Source organism: Rhagoletis zephyria, unplaced genomic scaffold (assembly GCF_001687245.7).
Source record: "Rhagoletis zephyria isolate East Lansing unplaced genomic scaffold, Rhagoletis_zephyria_1.1 Rzeph_scaffold_00115, whole genome shotgun sequence".
Lineage (NCBI taxonomy): Eukaryota > Metazoa > Arthropoda > Insecta > Diptera > Tephritidae > Rhagoletis > Rhagoletis zephyria.
In genome coordinates this window covers 218,191-244,676 of record NW_016157199.1, presented here as the reverse complement: position 1 = coordinate 244,676, position 26,486 = coordinate 218,191, and the positions used below count along the sequence as shown (strand labels likewise).

General features: G+C 35.5%; 1 protein-coding gene across 11 annotated transcripts in view; it reads right to left on the bottom strand.

The window, feature by feature from the left end:
* The window catches only part of Rtnl1 (reticulon), a 276,263-nt gene that overhangs the window by 32,493 nt on the left and 217,284 nt on the right, over nt 1-26,486 (bottom strand). For 2 of the 11 annotated variants that reach the window (XM_017634586.1, XM_017634643.1), the window contains one exon: nt 7,570-8,658. The exons of the other annotated variants lie outside the window; for them this stretch is intronic. In XM_017634586.1, the coding sequence (XP_017490075.1) occupies nt 8,595-8,658 (64 nt within the window). In that variant the 3' untranslated portion in view covers nt 7,570-8,594. Of the gene's footprint in view, nt 1-7,569; nt 8,659-26,486 lie in introns of those variants that run through there. 11 annotated transcript variants of the gene reach the window in all.

The window sequence follows — 26,486 nt, the reverse complement described above, 5'->3', positions numbered from 1 at the left end:
TTTTCAGTCCTTGTTGGGTAAGCCTTTAAGAATGGCTTCACTTAAGACAGCCTACCTAAATTATCTTCAGGTTATATAAAATGGCAAATATGGATCATGAAGCGCGTTGTAGGATATGCAGAAATTTGCTAGAGGTGGTACGTCACCGTCACGGGAAATTTGTTCTTTTATGATTAAAAAAATTCAGAACTTGAGCATTTCATGATCATCAATTATTCAGCTCTACGGATTGTGCCACAATAATACGTTGCTTATAATATCTGAATCAAAGCAACTGTACTTACAGGGAATATATTGGCACCATATTCACTTGTATATTCGTTTTTGATTTAGATGATAAGTGTCCTGGTCGAAGGGTTCGGGATTATGGCAGCCCTATTCTAAAAGTATACGGAACTTTGGAACGTTCAGAAATAAAAATATTTCCCGTCAGTTTCCAATGCAGTTAAAAAAATGCGTATGATTTTCGTCACGAAATTGATATCATAATTTTTTGTGTTTCTAGTTCAGCTTTTGTCACTTGAAATTTTACCTCAAAGATATGTTTTATTTTATATCAATTAAAATCATCGAAAATCAAAACAATAATGTACACGTTTTATTTTTCTCAAATAAATTGCTAGAAACGCTATCTAAATGTAAATGATGTAAATCGATGTGTCCATTGAAACATATGCAGCCCTGTTCTGCAATCCGATTCGAATCGGAATCGGATTTGTTTCCGAGTGTTGGTGTTCTGCATTCTGACAATCGGAAATTATTTCCGATTCCGCCTTGTTTCGATCAATGAAAAATTTAAATAAACGAATTAAAATTGGTAATAATTAATAATAATATCCCAACGGTTTTTACCCTCCATTCCCGCCCATCCGCACGAGGGGCGCAGTCCGCATGACGTACGGAACCAATATTTTAAATTTTTGTGCCGAGTACGATAGGCAGGAGCTTGTTAAGTGTCGAGATCTAAAACTGTTCAGCTACAGAACTAAATTCATCAGCTGATTTTATGTATTTATGTCAATAATTCACTTATTGAGAGAGGAGAGTATCGCTTTCTTAATGCTGAAAAGCGGATCTGATATATCAAACGTGCTGGAATGAGAGTTAAAATCCTGGCATAAGCAACGGAGTGGGTCGTGCAATTCAAAATTGGTTTTACAAGCTTTCAGAAATATGGGACAAAAGTGCCTTGATACGCGTGACGGAACATTAAAGCTTACATCAGCCAGAAGAGACGGACTTGAAATTGAGCCTGCCAGTAATCTTACTAATCTTATCTTATCTTATCTTACTAATATTATAAATGTGAAAGTTTGTATGTTTGGATGTTTGGGAAATCATCACGCGGAAACGACTGAACGGATTTGCATGAAATTTTGTACTTAGATAGCCTATGGGCCAGATTGATTAATAGGCTATTTTTTTAAGAGTTGCCACCTATTAAAGAAGTTAAATTTATTTAATATGCGGGAACACCGGACGTATTTGCCTGAAAGTTTGCACACAGATAGCTTATGACCTAGGTTGGAAAATAGGCTACCTTTCTTAAGAGTTGCCACCTGTTAAAAAAGTTTAATTAAATTAATACGCGGAGACGACTGAACGAATTTGCATGAAATTTTGCACACGGATAGCTTATTCGCTAGGTTGGAAAATAGGTAACTTTTTTTAAGAGTTGCCACCTGCTAGAAATATTTAATTTAATTAATACGCGGAAATGAGGGAACTGATTTGCATGGAAGTTTTTCCACAGATAGCTTATGAGCTAGATAGGAAAATAGGCTAATTTTTTAAGAGTTGCCACCTGCTAAAAAAGTTTAATTAAATCTTACTAATATTATAAATGTGAATGTTTGTATTTTTGGATGTTTGGCAAATCATCACGCGGAAATGACTGATCGGATTTGCATGAAATTTTGTACGCAGATAGCCTATTGGCCAGATTGGTTAATAGGCTAATGTTTTTAAGAGTAGCCACCCGCTAAAAAAAGTTTAATTTATTTAATATGCGCGAACGACTGAACGGATTTGCTTCAAAGTTTGTACACAGATAGGTTATGACCTAGATTGGAAAATAGGCTACTTTTCTTAATAGTTGCCACCTGTTAAAAAAGTTTAATTGAATTAATACGCGGAAACGACTGAACGGATTTGCATGAAAGTTTGCACGCAGATAGGTTATGACCTGGTTGGAAAATAGGCTATTTTTCTTAAGAGTTTCCAATTGTTAAAAAAGTTTAATTAAATTAATACGCGGAAACGACTGAACGTATTTGCAATAAATTTCGCACACGGATAGCTTATTACATAGGTTAGAAAACAGGTTACTTTTTTAAGAGTTGCCACCTGTTAGAAATGTTTAATTTAATTAATACGCGGAATGAGGGAACTGATTTGCATGGAAGTTTTCACACAGGTAGCTTATGAGCTAGGTAGGAAAATAGGCTACTTTGTTAAGAGTTGCCACCTGCTAACAAAGTTTAATTAAATTAATACGCGGAAACTTCTGAACGGATTTGCATGAAATTTAGCAAGCAGATAGCTTATGAGCTACAGTGGAAAATAGGCTACTTTTTTAAGAATTAACACCTGTTTGAAAATGAAATTTTGCTCACAGATGGTTTATGACCTGGATTGAAAAATAGGCTACTTCCTTAACCGGTTTCCCGATCAGAACTAAATTTGGTAAACTTACTACGGATTTCGCAAGGATGGTCTTAGACTGAAAGTAATTCGATAACTCAAGGCCCCTCCCATACAAATTGGAATTTTCATATTACATACATATTTCTGGAAGTATTTGTGGGAAAGAACTAAAACTTGTATAGAGCATATCTTTGGCAATAATCGATTAATTTTTTAATCATTAGTTAATTCGATTAAATTCAATCTGATTACAGTTAATCATGATTAATTTTAATCTGACGAAACAGTTAATCGTAACCGCCTTAATTTAAGCCTAAGTGGAAGGTTCAATCACCTTTTGTTTCATTGATAGAGCTTCTCAAATATTGCAAAAAAGCGATTTTTTGACACTTTCACCACATTTCTCTCAAAATCTGGAGCTGATGGAATCTTTATACTTACGTATTCTCAATTAACACAAAAAAGCCTATCAACCGCTTCAACATTTGCCGCATCAAAATCGGTGTTGGCCTGTGTTACCTACACTAATTATATAAAGAAAAGCTCCTTCTTTTTATAAGAGGTGATCTCGCGAACGGCTGAATCGATTTTTTGAAATTTTGGACACCTACTGCAGACTTTCGATATGATTAAAGGAGCGTGGCATCACCCATACATATCGAATTTTTCATACCGTATATCTCTGAAAGTATTTGTGGTAGTGTCCTGGAAATTGGTATAGAGATTTTGGGGCTACTGGAAAAGGGACGTGGCGCTTTCCAAACATTTTGAAACTTTTATCTATCTGTAAATATATACACCCATAATACAGTGTTCTGTTCTTTTTCATAATACATTTTTTTGTTAATTTTTATAGAAATGTAGTTCATTTTGTATCAAATGGCACCAAATTTTGAGTATGCAGTTTTGTAGTTCACTCAATTTCAGTATCATAAAGTGCAAGTTTTTAATGGCTGTGAGATACCGTTGATTTTTGAGAATTTTTTCGCTGATGATGTTGCGCATTTTCTCCGTATAACGAATGCGTGAGAGTTTTTATGTATGGAAAAAATGCCGAAGAGTGTCAGTATGTAAAAGACTTAATCTGGTGGCTTAACTCCTCCTAAACGACCGAAACGATTTTAATGATAATTTTTTAATGATACTTTTTAGTGGCGCTGGAGCCGAGTTATTGCTAAAAATCATCGATTCGCAGGCTCCAGATATCAAAGTCAAATTACTCCCGTTAAATCAACCATCAGAGCCATTGTGATCCTTGCCTTACGGTGACTATACAGAATGTGGACCAATGATTCTCACCAGTTTGGAAACTGCCACCAACTATACTATACATATTCAAACGACGATTCACTATCGAGCCGCAATGACTTCTTCCCGATATAATGCTTTCGTCAGGTTATTTAAGACGGCAATGGAGAATAGAAGGCATATCCACAAAACCAAACGTGTACGTGAATTGCTGGCGATAACGTTGGACCAAATGTTTCAATAAAAAAAATTAATTTTGGGCGGGACGAAGTTCGCCGGGTCTGCTAGTTTAACCATAAAAATTATACCAAGCATTTCCCTGCGACTGGCAAGTGTAGGAAGGTTAATAAGTTTTAAGCGACTCGTATAAGGTGGAAGACTATATTGAGAATCCCATCGGAAATTTCTTAAAGCAAAAAGTAGGAATTGTTTTTGAATTGATTCTATCTTGTCTGAGTAAATTTGATACCTTGGATTCCAAACCACCGAGCCGTATTCCAGAATCGGCCTAACTAATGTTGTAAACAGGGTTTTAGTGATATAAGGGTCACTAAATTCTTTTGACCATCGTTTCACAAATGCAAGTACACCTTTAGCCTTGTTGACTGTCACATTAATGTGAAGATTAAAATTAAGCTTAGGATCCATTGTGATACCAAGGTCCATAAAATTGTATACCTGTTCCAGGTTATGGTTACCTATTATATAATACAACACACACAACAATTAGGAGCTGATGTATTTAGCTTAAAAATATATGTAGCGAACAGTTTGAGTATCACTGTAATGTGACACTTAATAAACGCAGCGCAAACAGCTGTGACAAGAAATACTAAACGAAGTAAACAAAAAGAGCAAAAAGAAATGTGCAAAAATAGAAACGATCTCAGTTAACTACAAAGGAATAACAACAACAATGATAACAACAAATGACTCGGCAAGATTAGATGTAAGCTAGTGAAATTTAATTAAATTTAATAAAAACCACAAAAATCACAAAACTTTCACTTAGCTTAGGTTATTATCACACTAAGATGCTCGTAGGCACTTTTTATAGCAACTTTTACTCAAAATTAGCACAATAAACTTTGCAAAATACAAAGACCAATCAAGGCACAAATAAGTAGAACTTCACAGCTTGACGTTTGCGGTATGACGTTTAAGTGTTTATAATTAAAAAAATTAAAAACCAAATTAAACTGCGAAAGCTTGAGTTGGAACTAGAGCGTTTCTAATTTGGAAATAGAAAAAAGTTTTAAAATGTTTATTTTTTTGGTAAATTGTTTATTATTTAATTCAAAACTCGTTTTAAGTAAATAGGTGTAATTTTATTCGCAATTTCGTATCCAATTTTTTGTGCTTCACTTTTTATATAAATTTCTGTTGGTGCAAATCTATCTACTGCACTATCTACATACATACTTCGCTATCGTTTTCTTCAACTTCTTTATAGTCAAATTCAGGACTGTAGTGGCGAAATATGTTATGCAGGCAACACATATGTACATTAGACTGCAGCACCAAAAAAAGTTGCGGTTTTCCCGCCGGAATTACAAAATTTATTATATTTTAAGACGTCCACCAAAATATTTCGGAAAAATATTAAGATTTAAGCAAGCTGGACCGATTTGAAAATACCTCCAAAGATGGAGGCCCCTATTATGAGTTGCCTTCGATTTTCGACTGTGGTCGAAAGTGCTGAGCGAACGAATTTGTATTTGGTATTATGGCACTCATTCGATGAAGAATAGCGCTATTGTGAATTTCGCTCGTTTAGGTTGTTCACAATAGTAAATTTTTCACCGCTGAGAAGCTTTGTTTACAAATCGAGCAAACTAAATAGTGCGCTTATACATATTTATGTAAATTTGTTCTAATTAAAATGAAGTAAAAAAGAAAGCAAGTTTATAAAAACGTGGTAAAATGAGTACAACGAGTTCTGGTTCAACGATTCGTCAGAGGATGAGAGCTTAGTAAACTGGCCAGGAGTAGCAAATGTTTAAGAGAGTTTAAGTTTATTAGTCTTTCGAATATATTTTGATATAAAATATATTTAAGAAATTTGTCTACAGATTCATTAAAAAGTTCCGACCATCTAAAGAGGCGTTTGTGAGCCAAATCTATTTAAAATATTTTAAAACTATCAACAGCGCTACGATTTTGTTCTCAGAGATCGTGCCAACAGAGTATTGGGATTTTCTTTCACAAGTAAAACCAGCCTTTCGAGCTTGTGTTTAGTATTCAAGATGTTAGAACTGCATGAAATTAATAAAAATTGTTTAAAATTAATGTCTAGCCGCCAAAATGTAAGAACACATACAAAATCATACATTTTTCACAATTTTCTAACACTTCGCTACACCATCGAAAGCAAAATTCTGTTCGACAGAAAATTCGATACTCAACGAAAATTTCGACACGCTTGCATAGCTCATAATACGAATTTCACTTTCGATCTTCGATCTTCGATAGCCAGCGAAGATCGAAAATCGAATGCAGCTCATAATAAGGGCCGGAGTTTTTTATGAATAAAAATAGTTTCTTAAAGAACTTTTTAAAAAAAAGTCCCCTAAAATGACAAAACAGATTACGCTTGAAAAATCTGCATACAAATATTTAAAAATCTTTTCAACGGAATCGTAATAATGAGATTTTTGATGCTGTTTGTTTTACTTTTTTCAGAGATTGATTTACGATTACGATTACTACCTTTCTCTTTCATCTTTTGAATGAGCTTATTAGCAAAGAAATAAAAAGGGTGAGAAAATACCTTTCCAATGATACCTCACAAGTCTAAATCGGAAGAGTTTAGGTTCAGTTATTCAAGTTTTTCTTATGCCAATCTTTGAAAAAGGTAAAGAAAAACAGCATCAAAAATTTCATTATTACGATTCCGTTCAAAATTTTTATATATATTTTTTTTTTATTTTTATGTAAATTTGTTATGCTTAAACCATTTTCTCATTTGAGGGGATTTTTTTTTAAGAAACTATTTTTATTCATAAAAAACTCCATTTTTGGAGGTATTTTTGGTCCAGCTCGCTTAAATCTTAATATTTTTCCGAAATATTTTGGTGGACGTCTTAAAATATAATAAATTTTATAATGCCGATGGAAAAACAGTACCGATTTTTTTTGTATGGGGAGTGATGCAGTCTAATTTACATTAATTATTTTCACAACCTTTCATAGTTTGTGCTGAAAGGTTACTAATAAACACTAAAAACGACTTTTGAGAGATATATTGGCATGCTTTGCGCATTGTTTTTTAACGATTTAAATATATAATATATAATATTAAAGTTGGACTTTGGAGATATTGTTTTTATTAGATACTCATTTGNCCGATGGAAAAACAGTACCGATTTTTTTTGTATGGGGAGTGATGCAGTCTAATTTACATTAATTATTTTCACAACCTTTCATAGTTTGTGCTGAAAGGTTACTAATAAACACTAAAAACGACTTTTGAGAGATATATTGGCATGCTTTGCGCATTGTTTTTTAACGATTTAAATATATAATATATAATATTAAAGTTGGACTTTGGAGATATTGTTTTTATTAGATACTCATTTGAATTCATTAAATTCTAAGTTGTTACTTCTTTGCTTTGTGCATTGTTTTTTAACGATTTACCATTTCGTTTCTTCAAAAATTAAAACAATATTAAAGTTGGACTTTGGAGATATTGTTTTTATTAGATACTCATTTGAATTCATTAAATTCTAAGTTATTACTTCTTTGAGTAATAGTATTATAACATTATCATCAGTATGTAGTATGTGCTTTCTTTTTGTTGAATTTTTTTCATAGATCTAATGTAGAAAACAATCGCTTTGAGCCCGTTTGCACGTATCATAAATTTTACGCTAGCGGATCTTTTACAGATTTTTGTGACTTGTTCGGCGAAATCTTAGCTCGTAGGCAAGGATTTGAGAAGTACAAATATATTCACGTTTAAAACTACACATAACCGAAAACAGTTTATTATCATTTTGTTAAATTAGTAGGCGTTGTTGATTAATATGCAAACATATACATACGTAGGAAATATAGTGTGGCTTTTACTTGCATTTAACAGTTTATATGTATATAAAATATATAATTTTAAAAACATTACATACAATCAAACAAGAATAAGTGTACTCATAAAACACTATTGAGAATATAACAAGTAGTTTTCCGAATATAGCATTGTATGTATTTATGTAGTTACAATTATGTGGTAGTTATTATACATAATAAATATAATAAATCATTAGCAAATAAAAACGAAATTTTACCCACGCTGTAAATTCAATTCAGTACAAATAAAAATAATGATTTCCCATTAGAAGAATGGAACATAGGAGGTTAGGTCTTCTTCACATTCTCTTGCAAGTTTGCTATGCGTGAAATTTATAGTTTGTTTCTGTTATCTAATTAAATTTATCATTTAAACCGTGAATTTTTTATGATTGGGTTTCTTCTCGCTTTCTAATATTGGTTGTTGTTATTTGTTAGTTATTTTTTATAAACACTCTCAATTATTTCATTATCTACCATCCTGAAGGTCATATGTATATAGTTTAAGTTTATGTGTGAGAAAGAGTGTATACGCCTTTTAATTAAGGTCTTTAGTTGGTTTTTCTTAAGTTTTAATAATTGCAATGATAATATTAAATTGCTGTTGTTAATATTTTGAATAATTAAGTCATTTACTTGTCCTTGTCGGATTCGGCGATGGTTGGCTTCTGGCCAATCGGAATGGCGGCCTTGATTCTGGAAAACAATGCCAAATTAATTAATAAATTTCTAGTTGTAAATGCGAAAGCGCTAGTTGTAAATGTGAAAGCGCCAGTTGTAAATGAGAATAGTTCAGGGACCCGGACTGTTATAAAAAAGTACTTAAAAAAAGTTGACTTTGGACTTTTATTTTATTTGCAATAGAATGATCGGTCAACCCGGACTTTAATTTATTTAGTGCAGTTATAACAGTTAAACTTGGCCAAATATTTTTCAAGTCCGAAATAAAAGTCCTTTCCTAATAATAAACAAACCGTTTATCGATTTCAAACTAATTTGGTACCAAATGAAAGAGGACTGAAATAGCTTTCAAACAGAAATATCTAAAAGAAGATTGCAACCTATTTATATATATTCTTTATAATCTTATATGTATGTATAATAGGCGAAGCAATTTTTTGTCCAGGTCATCAGATCTGCACCGTTCGTTCGATTTTCAAAAATGAGGTATCAAATTAAAGGTCTTGGTCTGTAGAATGTGCAATAAAGTTTTATTTTTTCGAAAAGAGTTACAACCAGCAAAAAAATATAATTCAAATTATTTAATAATCAATGCCATTTTTTGAAGTTAGAACTTTTTTAGCGGTCTACAATAATTAGGAATTTGGTGAAATGAAAAACAGACACCATGCTAGAGACCCCTCTTCTGTCGGATACGTCTGGATGGGATTATATGAAATATTTTGTTACGTTTTTTAATGGGGTTGTCATCTGTTTTAAAAGTTAAGACTTTTGTTTTGGCCTAACAAATATTATTAAATTATAAAAAATATATAAATAGGTGGCAACCCTCGTTGATATATTTCTGTTTTAAAGCTATTTCAGTCCTCTTTCATTTGATACCAAACTTGTTTAATTTGGATAAGAACAAATCCAGGATTCTTGTCCAGGAGGCCCTGGGATCGAGGGAACATTGATAACTTTACGACACTATTCTGCCCCGGACTTTTATTACATCTAAACAAAAAATAACTGTCATTTTCAGTCCCTGGAATAGTCAGTTGAACAATTTAAAATGGGAATAGTCAATTGTAAATGAGGCTAGATGTACATGTAGGATCGTACAGCTGGTAAGATTTGCAAGGAAGAATGTGGCTCGTCAAACTACTCGAACGGGTGTAGAAAACCTGAAAAGGAGCAATTTCCATGCCTATTGTCGACCCGGGCTGGAAGGCGCTCCCCAGTATGGCTAGTAGGACCTGTGAGATTAGCGAGACGAGCAGAATGAATGAGGAAATGAGCTGGGTGAAAATGTTGAAAACTGTTGGAAAATGTTGGAAAATGTGGAAGATGTTGGATAACGTGAAGGAACGTTGACAATGTCGGAAATGTTGTAAAACACGGTGTAAATTTTGTGGGAACCGTGGAAAAGTGTAAAAGAAAAAAGCAAATCTTACTAGTTGTGCGGTCAAGCATGTGTATTCTGGTATGTTTAGTAGGTTGCGTGACTCGAGCTGGTCAAGCAAGTCTGGCTGGCGAGCACTACTCCAGTCTGCTCAGTGAGGTATGGCCCTTCGGGGAGTATCGCGAGGGCAGTGGTTTAATACCTAAATGCGGGTAGAACTCGCAAGGGTTCAATGTGGAGTTGCATTGCAACCGGATGCCGGGACACAAAGAACGGCAGAGATTTAGGTAGGTTTCAGCTTTACCAAGGTGGTAAGTGTGTCCGCCCCACACTGCCTCTGGTACTGAAGTGCTTGCATTTCAGGGCAATGATTAAGGCATGAATTGTTCCATGAGCTTAACGGGCTCTGTGGAGTTAAGACCGTATACCACGGCAGGTACCCACAATAAACCTGAACTACATCTGCCCATTGCTCCTGTTATGTAATGAAAAATTGTCAGAAACATTTTTATTGGATTGTTGTAATAAAAATTAATGCAAAGTGCTGAGTGGACGCATACTTTGTACAAACCATGAAATTACCAGAGATGCGAACTGTTTTTTCGGTCAGCGTATTAACTTGACCCAATGCACTTTTTCTTAGTTTCGATAGGTGATATCCAATGAAAGCTCGTATATACAACAAATAATTTCATATGTATACTATTAATAATTAACAATATAAGGATGTGATGGCCTCGCCTGTCGCATACGACTTATGTAATCCATTGGTGAATATAACGGTGGATCGAATACATTTTCTAATGTAGAGTGGACGGTGTCTACCTCCATACTTTTTACCTTTGTTAATTGTTGAATTCCAATTGCAAGCGATCAAATTAAATAGTAGAATCTATGTAGTGTAAGTGGTATGTGCATACATATGTACATATGTATGTATTTAGTTGGTTTATAATTATTTTTATATCTTATAATTATTTTTTATAATCAAAGCACGCTCATCTGCGATCAAAGACAGTTATAAGCAAGTTAGCGTATACCCGTTTTTTCAGAGTATTTCTAATACTGCGAGCACATAGCTGTTTTTGATCAGTTCTAAACCAAAAGAGATATAAGAAAACGGCAAATGCAGAAATGTGGGCAATAGATAGTGTTAATAAAATATGCAATAAAAAAAAAATTACCAAAATCACATAACTGTTTTTGTTGGCGCAGCGACGATCTGTTACCTATTGGATTATTTATGATAACGTTTTCGGAAGTCATTCAGCAAATTTTTTTTAACACTTAAATGTTTTTAAACACCGAAATTGATAGAATGTTGTCTGGCGGCGTCATGCGGCAAATGCTTATATAAAGTGACGAGCAAAACTGTAACATGGTGTAACACTTTTTAATTCACCCACCGCTATGTTTCCAAGTTCTAACGACTTTCATTCTTTTGTTGTATATTCTCGTTGGTACATCCCTACTCCCTCTCTCATAACGATTTGTATTTTAATACAACAACAATAAAAACCCAGCAGACAAAAATGTAAATTAAGGCAAATGTTACAGCTTTGCACTCACTCTCAGTTTTGCATTTTACAGTTATTTTTTACTTAGTTGGAAGTCNACGGTGTAGTACGCATTAAGCGTAAGGAACAGTATATGTTCATATTTCAACAAAATTTGCAAGATGTAGTCGAAAAATTAGAGTTTCTGCTGAAAAATCACCCAAAACATACTGCATATGTTCGCAAAGACTGGATACAAAATAAAAAATTTGCTAATTTGAAATGACCTCCACAATCCGCGCACATAAATCTCATCGAGAATTTGCGAAATCAACTAGAAGCACAGCTTATTAAGTATCCAAGTCCGTATAATCGAGTACATGATGTGTGAAAGCAAAGTAAGGATATATGGAGGATATACCTCCAGAAGTTTTACAGAGAAAAAAATAAGGTATGCCAAATCGCACCCAGAAACTAAAACAAGCAAAAGGGTACTGAACATTGTGTTAGTAGTTCTTTTTTCTCGTTAAAATAATTAAAAAGTTCTTAAAAATATATGAGTGCAAAACTGTAACATCTGCCTTAATTTACATTTTTGTGTGCTGGTTTTATTATTGTTATTGGATTGACTTCAAATCATTATGAGAGAGGAAGTACAGGTGTACCAATAATAACATACAACAAAAGTATGAAAGTCGTTAGAACTTGGAAAGATAGCGATGATTGACGTAAAAAGTGTTACACCATGTTACAGTTTTTCCCGTCACTGTATATCAAGACATCAAAGTGCCTACACACAAAAACTTGCAATCATACTGCTCGCCAAAATGACAGTTGGTAGGCCATCGGTGTTTGCCTGTGGAGTTTTGCGGTAAATTTTCCCCATGCATTTTGTTTGTGTAAAATTATTTTAGTATTTTAGTAATTTTTCTGGTAGTTAGTAAATTGCAATCAGGTGTACGATATTCATTCAATTTTGAATCCGCCCGCTGCCGAAAGGCATAACGCATTTGAGTAAATAAAATTCCTTCAATTTTTTGTTACAATTTATTTTTTTTTTATAGGAAAAAGCTACGAATCAGCTGTTGATAAACATACATAGTTTACCAGACTAAAGGTGTGGTTAAACGTGGCAATGCCAGCTCTTTTTCTACGCATTTTGCTGTCAAAATGCGAAATCGAAAGTCTACTTTCCCGCGTAAAGAGTCAGAAAGTCCTTTTTGCAGATTTGCAGAAATCACTTTCGGTAATAAAAATTGCAAGGTGTAACGCAACTGAAATTACGCAAATCGCTTTCAGGAAATAATTTCAACTTTCTCGTGCAATAAATGTTAAATTGTTTTGGAAAATGGTTTTTCATAAGAATTATTGGTTTTATTCCATATTGATGCTTTGATACTTAAATGAAAAAAGTGATACATATTCGATACATTTTAAGCCTCTTTTCTGCTACAATTTTTCACAAGCCCGCGGTCACACTGTTTGTGACAACGCCGTTGAATCAGCTGATAATTTTAAATAGTTAATTGTTTCCCTTTGAATATGTAAATTCTTGACTGTAGATGTAAAAATATGTATGTGTAATTTTGTCCCGGTTAAAGGCCAGTATGCAGCTCTCAAGAAAAGCAAAAACTCCATATAAAATGACGTACAAGAAATGGCTAAGAAATATTCTTGTGTAAAATTTTCTTGAGGCAGTACGCAGTTCTTAGGAAAATTTTTTCAATTTTTTTCTTGACCGTTTTCTTGAGAGCTGCATACCAGCCTTAAAATAACACGAAAGAGTCAAAAACGCGATTGCTATTTTATTGACGAATGGATTTTAAACAAGGAATTCAAGCCGTGGCTGCTTGAATAAGACCCCATTTTTGACCAACTTTAAACTACAATGAAAACTTGTATGTAATTACCTGAGCTTTGCACATAGTCTAGACCATGATAAAAAAAATAAGGTAGAACCGCTGAGAGGCACTTTTAAAATTCTTGACGTTTCCAAGCAATTTAATTTTTAAATTTACTCAAACACACATTTTCATTTTCAATCTCAAGCAACAACAATTTCGAACAATTTCAATTTCTTGTTTTCAATTTTATATGATCTTAAAATGCTGGAAGAGAACGGTTCTACCTTGCTATGTTTTTATCATGGTCTAGACATTTTTTTTGTTGTAGGATGGACTATATTTTTATAAAAAATTTGTGGAAAATTTTAAGTAAAAAATGTTCCATACCTTGTGAAAAATTCTCCGTGCCAATAATTTAGTGTGGCACTGTACATATTTACATACATATCGATACCTGAGTGGAAGATCGACCTATCTCGGCAGCCAGTTCGAAAATGCCTTATCTCAGAAAACTCTTCAAGAACGCCCTATCTCAAAATTTGATTGAAGAACGCCGTTTCTAAGAATTCGGCTCAAAAACGCCCTATCTCAGCATATTTTCGCGTTTTTGAAACGAATTCTGAGATAAGGCGTTCTTCAACCAAATTCTGAGGTAGGGTGTTTTTACATAAAATTCTGAAATAGGGTGTTCTTCAATTAAATTATGAAGTAGGGCGTTCTTGAACAGTTTTCTGAGATAGGGCGTTTTCGAACTGGCTGCCGAGATACTTAGGTCGATCTTCCACTCAGGTGCCGATATATAGAAATTTATAATTTGGTGTAATTTTTATTTAAATTTTAATTTATTTTTTAAGTTATTTAGAAGTATTATCATTGAAATATCGTTTTATGAACATTTTTATGCATCCATGAAATTTTATATTGTTTTGTTGTTCTGGGAACATGTTTATGTACATACCTATGAAATTTTATATCGTTTTGTGTTTCTAAATAAAAATTTTTCAAAATTAACCACTAAAATTTATGTCGTTTAATATGTTATTTTACCTACCCTCTTTCCTAACATTGTGTTTCACGGTTTCAAGAATGCAAAAGTTGGCAACCGTGGTTGTAAACGATATTAGTCAATTGTTAATGAGAATAGTCAATATTGGGATCGAGTCTGGACAGGTAGCTGTTGAGATGGCTACAATATTCAGACCGTAACTGCCAAAGTAACGCGGGTCTCTCTTAGCAGTTGAAGCTCCATTGGTGGTGATTTGGCCCCGATCACGGCATTTATAGGTAGGGAGCATTTTGATATGCTCGCTTATGGTGAGCATTTGGGCCTCGCTGTGCAGGTGCTGCTCAGGTGACATCAGAAGGCATCCTGCTGCTGTCAGAACCGGTAATACTTATTTAATGATGTCGCTATAAAATGCGCTTGAAAACGGGGTTTTCTAGTTCTTGTGTTAAGAAGGTTGTGATTTTCATACACTGAGGGAAAAGTCAACAAAAATTGGTTAATATTGGGCAATTCTCAATTAGTTCGAACTTTCGCATGACTCGACATTTTTTGTTCAGACACATAATTTTCGCTGGTTTATTAACAAACATCAGGTTACATATGCTGTGTAGATTATGTAAAATTGCATATAATTCAGAAATAACATTGGGAAATTTTCACAAATAAAAGTGCGACTCTCCTATTATTTTTATATTGCAAAATTTGGTGCATTGATTGCTCATGTTTGAGTTTATAATGAACTGCTAGTATTTGGAGAGGAGAATCGAATGCAGCACGTTGGAAGTATGTGCTTGCAATAGAAAAGGAGTTGTGAAGAGTCAAAGTGGCATGACTCCTTTTTTATAAGCTTTTTTAATTTCTGACACTCGCGGCTTTTATAGTATACTGTATCTGGTGCGTACCTAAAACTTTTATCGGACAGCTGTTATAGTGTTCTGGATTATAAAAGGAATCAATCTAGAATAGATTATGTGTTCTCATTAGAATATAGTTAAAAAAAAACCATTTCTTCAAAAAGTTACAATGCGTGCACAAAAGTAAAAATGCATATTTTTTACCCAAATTATATATGTATGTAATACTTCTGTATAGGCAGTAAGCTAACTTCTCAATGAGTAAGCATTCCGAAATCAAAGCGAGACAGTCTACATAGTAGTCAAGAATGATAGAATACATTCTCTCAATCGTGCATAGTAGTAGTAGTTTTTGTATATGTGTTGTGTACGTGAGCGCCGTTTTTGTGTGTGTTGTGTTTCCTGCAAAAAATTGTGCGACTACCCTGAAGGAAAGATTGGTCCACCTGCTCGAAAAATATAGTCGTAGGTATAGTAGTTTTGTATCTACACCAAAGATAGTCCAAAAATTTAAAGCAATGTAATGTAAGGCAGGTGAATTGTACTAAAACTGGGCCGAATGTAATGCATAAGGTATGAGTTTTATTCTAAAATTGGTTACAATGCCACGCACTAGCGGACAAAGGGTATGTTTACCGATTTAGTGATATGTAGGCACTTAGTCAACGAATTTTCAAGTGCGGCGTTGGAATGTATAGAGAGTAGCCGCTTAGAAAATCTGAGAACCCCGGGTTGAATCGCAACTGGCGCAAGTTTTATTTTTGTTTTTTTTTTTTTCACCCAATATTGGTTACAATGTAATGCAGAAGCGGACAATTGGTCCGAACCTAGGACATTCAATGTTAAATGTAAATAGAATTTTACATGTTCTTGGACCAAACTTTGGACTACTTACAATCACTTCCAGTCTAGTTTGTAGTGTGCTCTAAGTATATTCCGAGATCCTACTGGGTAATTTCTAAAGAGAGTATTCCGAGATTACTCTCAATCGGGTACAATTGGGCATTAACCGATATATTTTCCTATGGTATTATATTTTAAGTTAGAGCTCTAGCAATACATCGGGGGAAACTGCATTTAATTCCATGCATGGGTTTTATGGAGAAAACGACAAAAATTAGTAGTTACTTCCTAACTGGTAACTCTCATTAATTTAATACATATAGAGAAAAGTGCAATTAATTTTAACATTTGTTCGCGTTTAGGCGTCGCAACTAAGTTAAAGACAGTAGTAAAACGTGACCACTTTCTACTCTGAATACGTTAATATTAAAAATACAGATTTGACAATCGAACGGAACATAGAGAATCTAAATTTGAATCAACATTTCCCTTAGACAATGCTGCTAGAGGTTAGCATCTTCGGAAATTATTTATTTCTTTCAAATAGTAAAGGCGTCAGTTGGAACAGAAGAGAAACGACTGGCGTGCTTTGTTGAACTCGGCCAAAATCGCTTAGGCGGTTACAGCACCAAATAAGAAGAAGAAGTAAAGGGGAACATGAAAGTATTTCCCTACCTAGCATATAAAATCGACATTAGCCGTGTTTTATTTGTCCAGAAATTTAAGCTAATAGCTTTTTTTGTATGGAGGACTTACCCAACATAATTATATTGGCTTATGAAAAGCTATCTTGGCTTGTATATTGAACAAGAGGCATTGCCATTCAGCATCAGAAATTTTCTCCTTCAGCCAATCAGAAAGAGGCAAAAACTTACTTTGACACTATTTGCAGTCAAACAACTGTCAAAACTAGGCTAACATAGGAAATAAGCTAATTTCGTTTTATTTGACCAAGATTTAGCTATTTGCTTGTGATGGTTGAATAAAACAGGCCTATTGTTAAAAACTTCAACAATTTTAAAGTATGTCAGACCTGATTGTACTCAACATGGCTATACTTAAACCTAATTTACTAGTTCAAATATAAGTCAAATCAAAATCTGTTAGCTGTTTTATAAACTACATTAAATTAGCTACAGTATTTTAGTTTTAGAAAAATTACTACTATCTGGAAAATTCTAACAAATACATTTGAAAATTCGTGAAAAATAATACCATATAGTCACTTTAGGCCGTGTGGGTAACTTTCTGGTTGGTTGTATTAAAAAACAAAGTACGCCATTCGCTTTAGCAGCTTATTCTTCATGAGGTTGGATGTCTTTTTTTTTCTTTCTTGTGCAAGATGAATGCTTTTTGATAAAAGGACCTAAACCTACAGCAAAACAGCCTTATAAATCACGGATTTCGAAGTAGCTCGTCCAATTTTCGCAATAGTGAATATTTTTTATTTTTTAAGTTCTTAGCGTCCTAGTTTCATATTCTGCTGCCGGAGGGAGGATCTGAAATACTTTAGCAAAATGTATGGAGAAAATAAGGCATCTAATATACATACATATAAACACATTGCACTAAAACCTATACATACTTCCATTTCACACGCAAGGTACTATTTTCCCAAGTAAATTTGAAAGACGCAACACAGTGTCACTGCTGAGGGATCGGTGCGAAAGAGATACAACTGCCACTTTATCAAACCTTTAATTACATCGTGCAGCAGTTAATTTTACACCCGAAAAAATTAATATATTCACAAAACTGGTGGCCAAATATAGTAAACTGCGTTTTTAGTTTTTCTCTCAGAAGTCAGGATTTTTTTAAAAAGACTTCGAAATTTCTAGAAGATGATTGCATAAAAAAATTATTTAATAGATTCGGTGCATTGTAGAATAACAATATGGGAAGGGAAAATTCTGAAGGATAGAAAAAATAATAATTTTTGGCTGTACCAGGACAAATAAGTATTGAAAATGTCCTTTTAAAACTTTATCCTTGAATATCCTTGGAAATTTCCAATGTTTATTTCGGAAAACAAGTAAGAGCAGCGCTGTCTTCGGCTATGCCGAAGGCTTCATACCTTTCATGAACATCTGAAAATTTTACTTTTTTTTATAGATTACTACATTTGAAAAAATTTATATATTTACAGAATATATACAGTATCGGTCATATCTATAGCACGCCATTTCAAAGTAATATTGTGTGCCACTTATGTTTATTTATTTATTTTTAAGAATTTTCAATTAAAATTTAGTTCATTCTCAGACAAACCCCATATATACCCAAGTTTAACAATTTGTAGAAAACTTCAAAAAAATGCAACAAAATTTCACCTAAATTTCAAACTTTTTTCTCGGAAGTGTTAGAATTTTTTTGAGTACACAGTTTTTTAGCCCCAGCAATTTTACTCTGATAATGTGCAAATTTCAAGTGGTTACGAATTACCGTTAATTTTTTAGATTTTTTTTTGTCGCATTGGCTTCCATATAATGAATAAACTCAATTTATTTGTATATGGAAGAAAACTGCAACACCTTTGGTGAAAAAAATTCTAAAAAATCAACGGTTACCTTTAGCCACTAGAAACCTGCACATTATCAGACTAAAATTGATTGGGCTATAAAACTGTGTATTCAGAAAAATTCTAGCACTTCCGAGAAAAAAGTATGAAATTTATATGAAAATTTGTTGCACTTTTTTGTAGTATTCTACAAATTGTTAAACTTGGGTTTATATGGGTTTTGTTAGAGACAGACCTATATTTTAATTGAAAATTCTTAAAAATAAATAAATAAACATAAGTGGCACACAATATCACTTTGAAATGGCGTGCTATAGATATGACCGATACGGTAGGTAGAGGAGATACGTATATTAAAAACCATATCTAAACAATCAGAGGTATGGAAGATATATCTTATATAGCACCAATCTAAATGATTTTCACTGCTGTGTGATCGGCATGTAAACCGGTAACACAATTTAATGGGTTTAGACTCCCACGTAAAGGAGATATATCGTAGCAACTGGTATCTGAACAATCAGAGGTATAAGAGATAAAGCTTATACAGCATGACGATTTTCTCAGTAGACTTTGTATTATTATTTATATACTAGCTTACGAAATTTATTTGTTTTAGCAGTCCAAGGAGTTTTACAGTAAAACACCATATCTGAACAATCAGTTGTATGGAGGATATAAATAGGTTGCAATGACCCGACCTTTGTTAATTTTACTGTAAACTTTCTGTTGGTAATAAGTGAAAATATTGCGAAATTTCATATTTCTAGCTGCATATATGGAGAAGTTATAACAAAGAATCTCGAATCTGAACAATCAGTTGTATGGTGGCTATGGGTTATGGCGGCCCGATCTTCGCCATTTTCACTGTAAGTATTTTTTGATAATGGGGGGAAATATTGCGAAATGCTTCATAAATGGAGGAGTTATAACGAAAATTCTCATAACTGAACAATCAGTTGTACAGATGCTGTAAGTTATAGCGACCCGATCTTCGCCATTTCCACTGAAAGTATTCTTTTGATAATGAGTGACAACAGTGCCAAATTTCATGTTCCTAGCTGCATAAATGGAGAAGTTATCGCAAAAAATCTCATATCTGAACAATCAGTTGTACAGATGCTGTAAGTTATAGCGACCCGATCTTCGCCATTTCCACTGAAAGTATTCTTTTGATAATGAGTGACAACAGTGCCAAATTTCATGTTCCTAGCTACTTAAATGGAGGAGTTATAACGAAAAATCTTATATCTGAACAATCAGTTGTATAGGAGCTATAGGTTATAGTGACCCGACCTTTGTAATTTTCACTCTAAGTTTTCTATTGATAATGGGTGGAAGTATTGCAAAATTTCATGTTCCTAGCTGCATAAATGGAGAAGTTATAACGAAAAATCTCATATCTGAACAATCAGTTGTATGGGAGCTATATGTTATAGTGGTCCGATTCTTCCGGTTCCGACAAATGATTAATAAATTATAAAAATACACGCACCTACCAAATTTCAACCGGATATCTCGAAAACTGAGAGACTAGATTGCATACAAACAGACGGACAGACAGACAGACAGACGGACAGACGGACATGGCTAAATCGACTCAGCTCGACGTTCTGGGCATGATTCACGTATGACGACAATCGTCTGAACGGTATCGTGTCGTGATTGTCTTGCTTCATGAAAACCAAAAATTGGTTGATCGATTGTGCGATATCGTCAACACGATTCCAGTTTTGCTTCACGTGACAGTAACAGTAACACGTAACAGCAACACAAATGCATAAATCAGTGTTTTGACGACGTCGTTTTGTCAGTATCGTTTGAACGACAATTGTTTCAAAGTTACGTGATTCATGCCCAGATCATTTAAGTATACATTTTAATGGGTCCTATCTCTTCTTATTCTGGTACTTATAAACGTCGGACCAAAGTTATAATACCACTTCATGCTCATGAAAGGTATAAAAATATATGTCAAGGACTAATATGTTAACTACCACATTCTCGAATTTCGTCCTTCTAACTTTATTAATTTTAGATAAAAAAATTACACTTCTCTTTATAAGATATTGATAGTTACAATATACATAAATGAAGATACTGGAATCATTATTAGATATGGAACGATGTATGCGCTCTAAAAGAACAAACTGATCCTATGATGCTCGGTTTAAATACTTTAATTGTTTTGCATACAAATTTTTTGTGTATATAAATAGAAATTCGCGGGTTTAATAAAGTATAAGTTTTCTGGTATCCTTTACAACGATACCTATTTTTTTTTAAATCGGTTTATAATTCTTTTGTTTCATATATATTTTTTTTTTAATAAAAAAAGAGATTTTTTTATTTTAATAGTTTTTTCTCAAATTTTAATATACGAAGTATACAAATATGCATACCAAACGAAAGGGGGTTTAATCGCGTTTACAACAGATGCTCAACAAACAATATGAATCGATTTCGTTTTGTTGATGCGCAAAAATAACTTATCAAAATAATTTATTTTCGTTTCAGAGCTGAATTAACGAAACAAAACTCAATCGTTAACGTTGAAACGAAATAAATCATCAATCGTTAACATCGAAACAAAATAAATCAACGAAAAGTTGTTGTTGTATGCCATTGCCAGCTCACTATTAACACCTAGCACCTAAATGTATGCTACGGCTTCAGTATTAACGATAGAAATTCTTTTCGTCAAAAACCAAAACAGAATTATTTTGATAATTACCTAAACGATAAAAAAATTAATCGTTACAACAGAAACGATTGATTTTTTTTTTGGTAAACGCTAAAATTAACGTTACAATGCATCCTTGCTTTACAACGGTACCAAATTTTTAAAAATCGGTTAGTACCTTTTTGTAATTTTTTTTTATAAAAAAGGTATTTTTTCCTTTTAAGTGTTTTTTTTTCAAATACAAAATAAAATACGCTTATCACAAGAAGGTTTGGTTGCGTTTTCAACGATATAAATTTTTCAAAAATCGGTTAGTATTTTTTGTTATTTTTATTTTTTATAAAAAAGGTATTTTTGCCTTTTAAATGTTTTTTTCTCAAATTTTTGCATACCAAGTACACAGATAAGCATATCAGAAAAAAGGGGGTTTAATCACGTGTACAACGATACTAATTTGTTAAAAATCAATTCAAATTTGTTTGAAATATACACCCCTATTCTGCAACTCTTGCGTATGCAATAGTATGCTGCAATCCGAATCGTATTCGTATCGAAATTCGTAACAATTCCGTGTCGGAGGCGAGATAAAAGATGTAAATCGATGTGTGGTTGTAGGAAATATTAGTGGTGTTCATTTAAACACACAAATTTGCCTTTCGCATATACGTATGTATATTTTTATCCACTGCTTTATATAAACGAGCAAAAAAGAATCTTTGTTGCCCTTTATCGAGAAACTTGGGCCCGGTTTAGTTATTTGTACAATGATTTTCAGTTGTTGTGTCCTAACGTATAACCCGAATCCAAAGACTTTAACATACACGTGTAATCAAAGGATTAAATGAAATTAAACAAATGTTTCAAATTTCCGACCACTAGCTTATTAATAAATTCGGTTTGCACTATGCACTTTTTTGCTAATTTCCATGTGGGTTCTGCTCAAAAATACTGTTATTGTTGTTGTTGTTGTAGCGGCTACTAAGCCCCGTTCGGGGCGGTTCATCCATCAACGTTGTCGTCTATTTCAGCTAGGGGGAGGCCCAGGAAGTGTGCTACTTCCAAAGGGGCTGTCCATAGGGACAGGGGCGTTAGCTGAGTGGGGTTCTCAGGGCATGTGAAGAGGTGCCGGGAGTCATGTGGCGACTCTCCACATGCCGGGCATTGGTTGGGTTGCTCGTTGATTCTGCTCAGGTAGCTGTTGAGCCTCCTGCAATAGCCAGAGCGAAGTTGGGCTATTGTAGTGCGGGTCTCCCGAGGTAGACAAAGTTCTGTACCGTCCACGTCCAGTGGTTGTGTGCCTAGAACGGCATTCACAGGGCGTGAGTCTACATAACTTGAGACTGATTCCCTGTGAATGCCGTTCAGGGCCTGTCGGTAGGTTGACGGGTCCAGAGGTTGTTTGATATACCCTGGACTTCGTCTGTCACTTCGTAAAGATGCCTCCTGACGAGCCGTGGCGAGGGCTCTTCCGCGAGCAGTTGCCCGCTGGGATGGCCACGTCTGTGGCTTCCAGCAAGGAACTGCTTGCAGAGCATTATGTTATGCTCCTTTACTGGGAGCATCTGGGCCTCGTCATGAAGGTGGTGTTGAGGCGTCATCAGGAGGCATCCTGTCGCAGTTCGTAATGCCGTGTTTTGGCAGGTCTGTAGCTTCATCCACTGCGTCCTGCTAGTCCCCGGCGACCATACGGGCGCTGCGTAGTTTAGAACCGGCCAGCCAATTGCCTTGTATGTTGCCAACGTTTCTTTATCTTTGCCCCAAGTGCTGCCAGCCAGCGACTTGAGGATATTGTTGCGGCTCTGTACTTTGTTGACAATTGCGGTTGTATGCGCCGAGAAGGAGAGCAGACTGTCGAAGGTAACTCCGAGGATTTTCAGGTTATTCACCGTCGGTATTGTTACGCCATCGACGTGAATACCCAGTGGCAGTCTGACCTTCTTCGTACAGGTGGTGAAAAGGGTTGCCGAGGATTTCGCAAGGGATAGGGCAAGGCTCCTTGCAGTGAAGAAGCGAGAAAGTTCGGAGAGGTAACCGTTTACTTTCGAGCACAGGTCATCAATTCCATTCCCAGACGCCATGATCGAACAATCGTCAGCATACGAGACCATATTAACAGCCCCTGGTACCTGAGGAAGCTTTGATATGTAATAATTAAACAGTAGCGGGGACAGGACACCACCCTGTGGTACCCCCTGTTTAATTTTACGTGGCTTGCTAGTTTGGCCTCTGAAAATTACTGACGAGTGTCGACCACTTAGGTAATTCGCCGACCACCGTTTGAGTCCCTGTGGGAGTGAGGAGGCCTCTATATCTTCTAGTAGCGTTGAATGACTGACAGTGTCGAACGCCTTGGACAGGTCCAACGCTACTAGAATAGTTCTCTCATAGGGGCGGTTTCGGTTTAGGCCACGAGTTATCTGAGTGTTTATGGCGTTAAGTGCTGTTGTTGTACTATGCACTTTACGGAACCCATGTTGATGCTTCGCTGGGGTCAGGTGGTTCGTAAAGTACGGGAGCAGCAGGGCCTCGAGTGTCTTCGCTACCGGGGAAAGGAGAGTTATCGGGCGATAAGATGTACGGGATGTACATAGCTCAGTGGTTAATGCTTCTGGCTTTGAACATCGAATACGCAGGTTCGATCCCTGCTGAAGTCTAGAAAAAATAAGTCTGATGAGATGTGGTGATCTCCGAAATAGTGCTATAACTTCTACCGCTTAGACTTTGTTGCTTTTTCAATTTTTCCTAATAAACAATCGTGGTACAAAGCTCAATAAAAATATTAAAAATAAAATGTTAACAAGCCACAATAACATTGACAAATACATAGTTTAGGAAGAGCCTGCCTGAAACTATACAAAAAAGCAAATAAGCAAATGGATGTATAGAATTGACAACAACAACCACGCNAAATGTTCAACAGGGTTGAATTGCCGTGCAACTTCGTCTCTTGGACCGCAGCTATTAATATTCCATGCCTTCCCATAAAGACAGTTATCTCCTCGATCTTGCTCTGGAGTCAGTTACAGTTGAATTGTAGCACATTTGTGTGCCTTGGGAGACCGATTGTGATGTGTGGTGTTAAAAAGTTGTGTTGCCTGCCGGCCCCCTGTTGTACGTGCTGCAAAAGGGGGTGCTGCCTTGTGGTGGTGGTTGGCGGCGTCGCGGGGGAGGGATGCGACGGGGCAGCACAGCAGGGGCCCACATAGTCACTCGTCCAATCTCGTGTGTTGCGAAGTCCTGAGCACGCCCTAAAGTGGCACCAGCCGAGGCAAGAGATGCACTTGACTGATGTCACGTTACGGTATATTCTGGACTGACAAACAGAGCAGATTGTCGGAGGGACTAGGAGTTGCCGGCGGCGGTGTGTGGGTGCTATTGTGCTTGTTTGTGTATCTATTGTTGTGTTGTGTTGGGGTGTGGGTGTGTTGATTGTGTGCTGCCCAGGCGGGTGGTGGTTTGCGTGGAGGCGGTCCGGTTCGCACAGCATGGCGCCACGAACGACGTGGTCCATTGCCGGTGCGTACGCAGGCCTGAGCAGTTGCGGAGGTGACTCCACCCGTCACAGGCATTGCACCTGACCAAGGTGGAGTTTGTATGCAGTCGTCTCTGGCATACGCAGCAGGTGTAGATTTCTGGCCCTGGGTTTGACTCTATGCCAGCCCTGAGCAGAAGGGTGCGGAGAAGGTGTAGCCCTAGGATCGAGCAACGTTTGATGGATTTCGCCGACCTAAACGGGGTTAGATCGCCGAAACAACAGCCCTTGGTCGGGTAAAACCCGAGTCATTCCGGTACGTAGAACCGGCTGTCGTGGGAATGTCATGTGGATGGCGTAGCCGGAGTTATATGCACAAAAAATGTTGTATACCTTTGACATGCGGAAGCCCCTCTTCTCCGGCAGCACAGAATTATACATAGTAAGGGTTATAATCCCTAAGCGCGACCGAAGGCAGAATCAAGTGCAACAGGTGGTGGTCCTAACAAAGTGCATGTTTTCAATGGCTTGGAAGAAGTTGTTATTGTGTTAACTAGATTGAGAACCAGTTCTTCAGGCATAGGAGTTCTGGCTTGTGGTTCAACAATTCAACCAGACGCTGACATAGATGCGCCCATGGTTACTATGCCCGACAGCTCCGCATATCTTTGTGAAATCATTCCCATTTACTCTACAATGCACCAAATCTTTTAAATAATTTTGTAATTTAATAATATCCTAGAAGCCCTTAAAAAAAAATCCTAACGTCATAGAGAAACATTAAACCCGCACTTATACTATATGTAGCTCGTATTTTGTGAATATATTCTTTTTTCGAGTGTTTTAGAAATTTTTGGTTTTTGTCGCACGGTGTTATTAAATCATGCAATTACCCGAGGAGACTGCGCAAGAGCATTTTAGCACGCAACCATTGTGCACACATACAAATGACAAATGTTCTTCTTCTGTCTGGAAACCGCCTGAAAAATACATAGAAATATCCTGTGAAAACGTAGAAATATCCTGCCGAAGTGTTAGACAAGGTTTTGTTCATTTACTCTTAAAGTATGTTCACATATCAATATTTTCTCAATCAAAGCTCGTTTTTAATCACCCCGTTTACACAGGCAAATCTCAGATTATTAGCCGTCAAATTTGTTGTGCTTGTTATTCTCACATCTCAAGGAAAAGTTATGTTTCTTCTCTGTGCCACCGTGATCACGTTTTTCTGCTATAATCTTACTAATCTTACTATCTTACTATCTTACTATCTTACTAATCTTACTTCTTACTAATATTATAAATGTGAAAGTTTGTATGTTTGGATGTTTGGGAAATCATCACGCGGAAACGACTGAACGGATTTGCATTAAATTTTGTACGCAGATAGCTTATGGGCCAGATTGGTTAATAGGATATTTTTTTAAGAGTTGCCACCTGTTAAAAAAGTTTCATTAAATTAATACGCGGAAACGACTGAATGGATTTGCATGAAATTTTGCAAGCAAATAGCTTATAACCTACTGTAGAAAATAGGCTAATTTTTTGGAATAGTTGCCACCTATTTAAAAAGTTTAATTAAATTAATACGCGGAAACGACTAAAGGGATTTGCATGAAAATTTGCACACAGATAGCTTATGACCTACAGTAGAAAATAGGCAAATTTTTTGGAAGAGTTGCCACCTGTTAAAAAGTTTAATTAAATTAATACGCGGAAACGACTAAACGGATTTGCATGAAA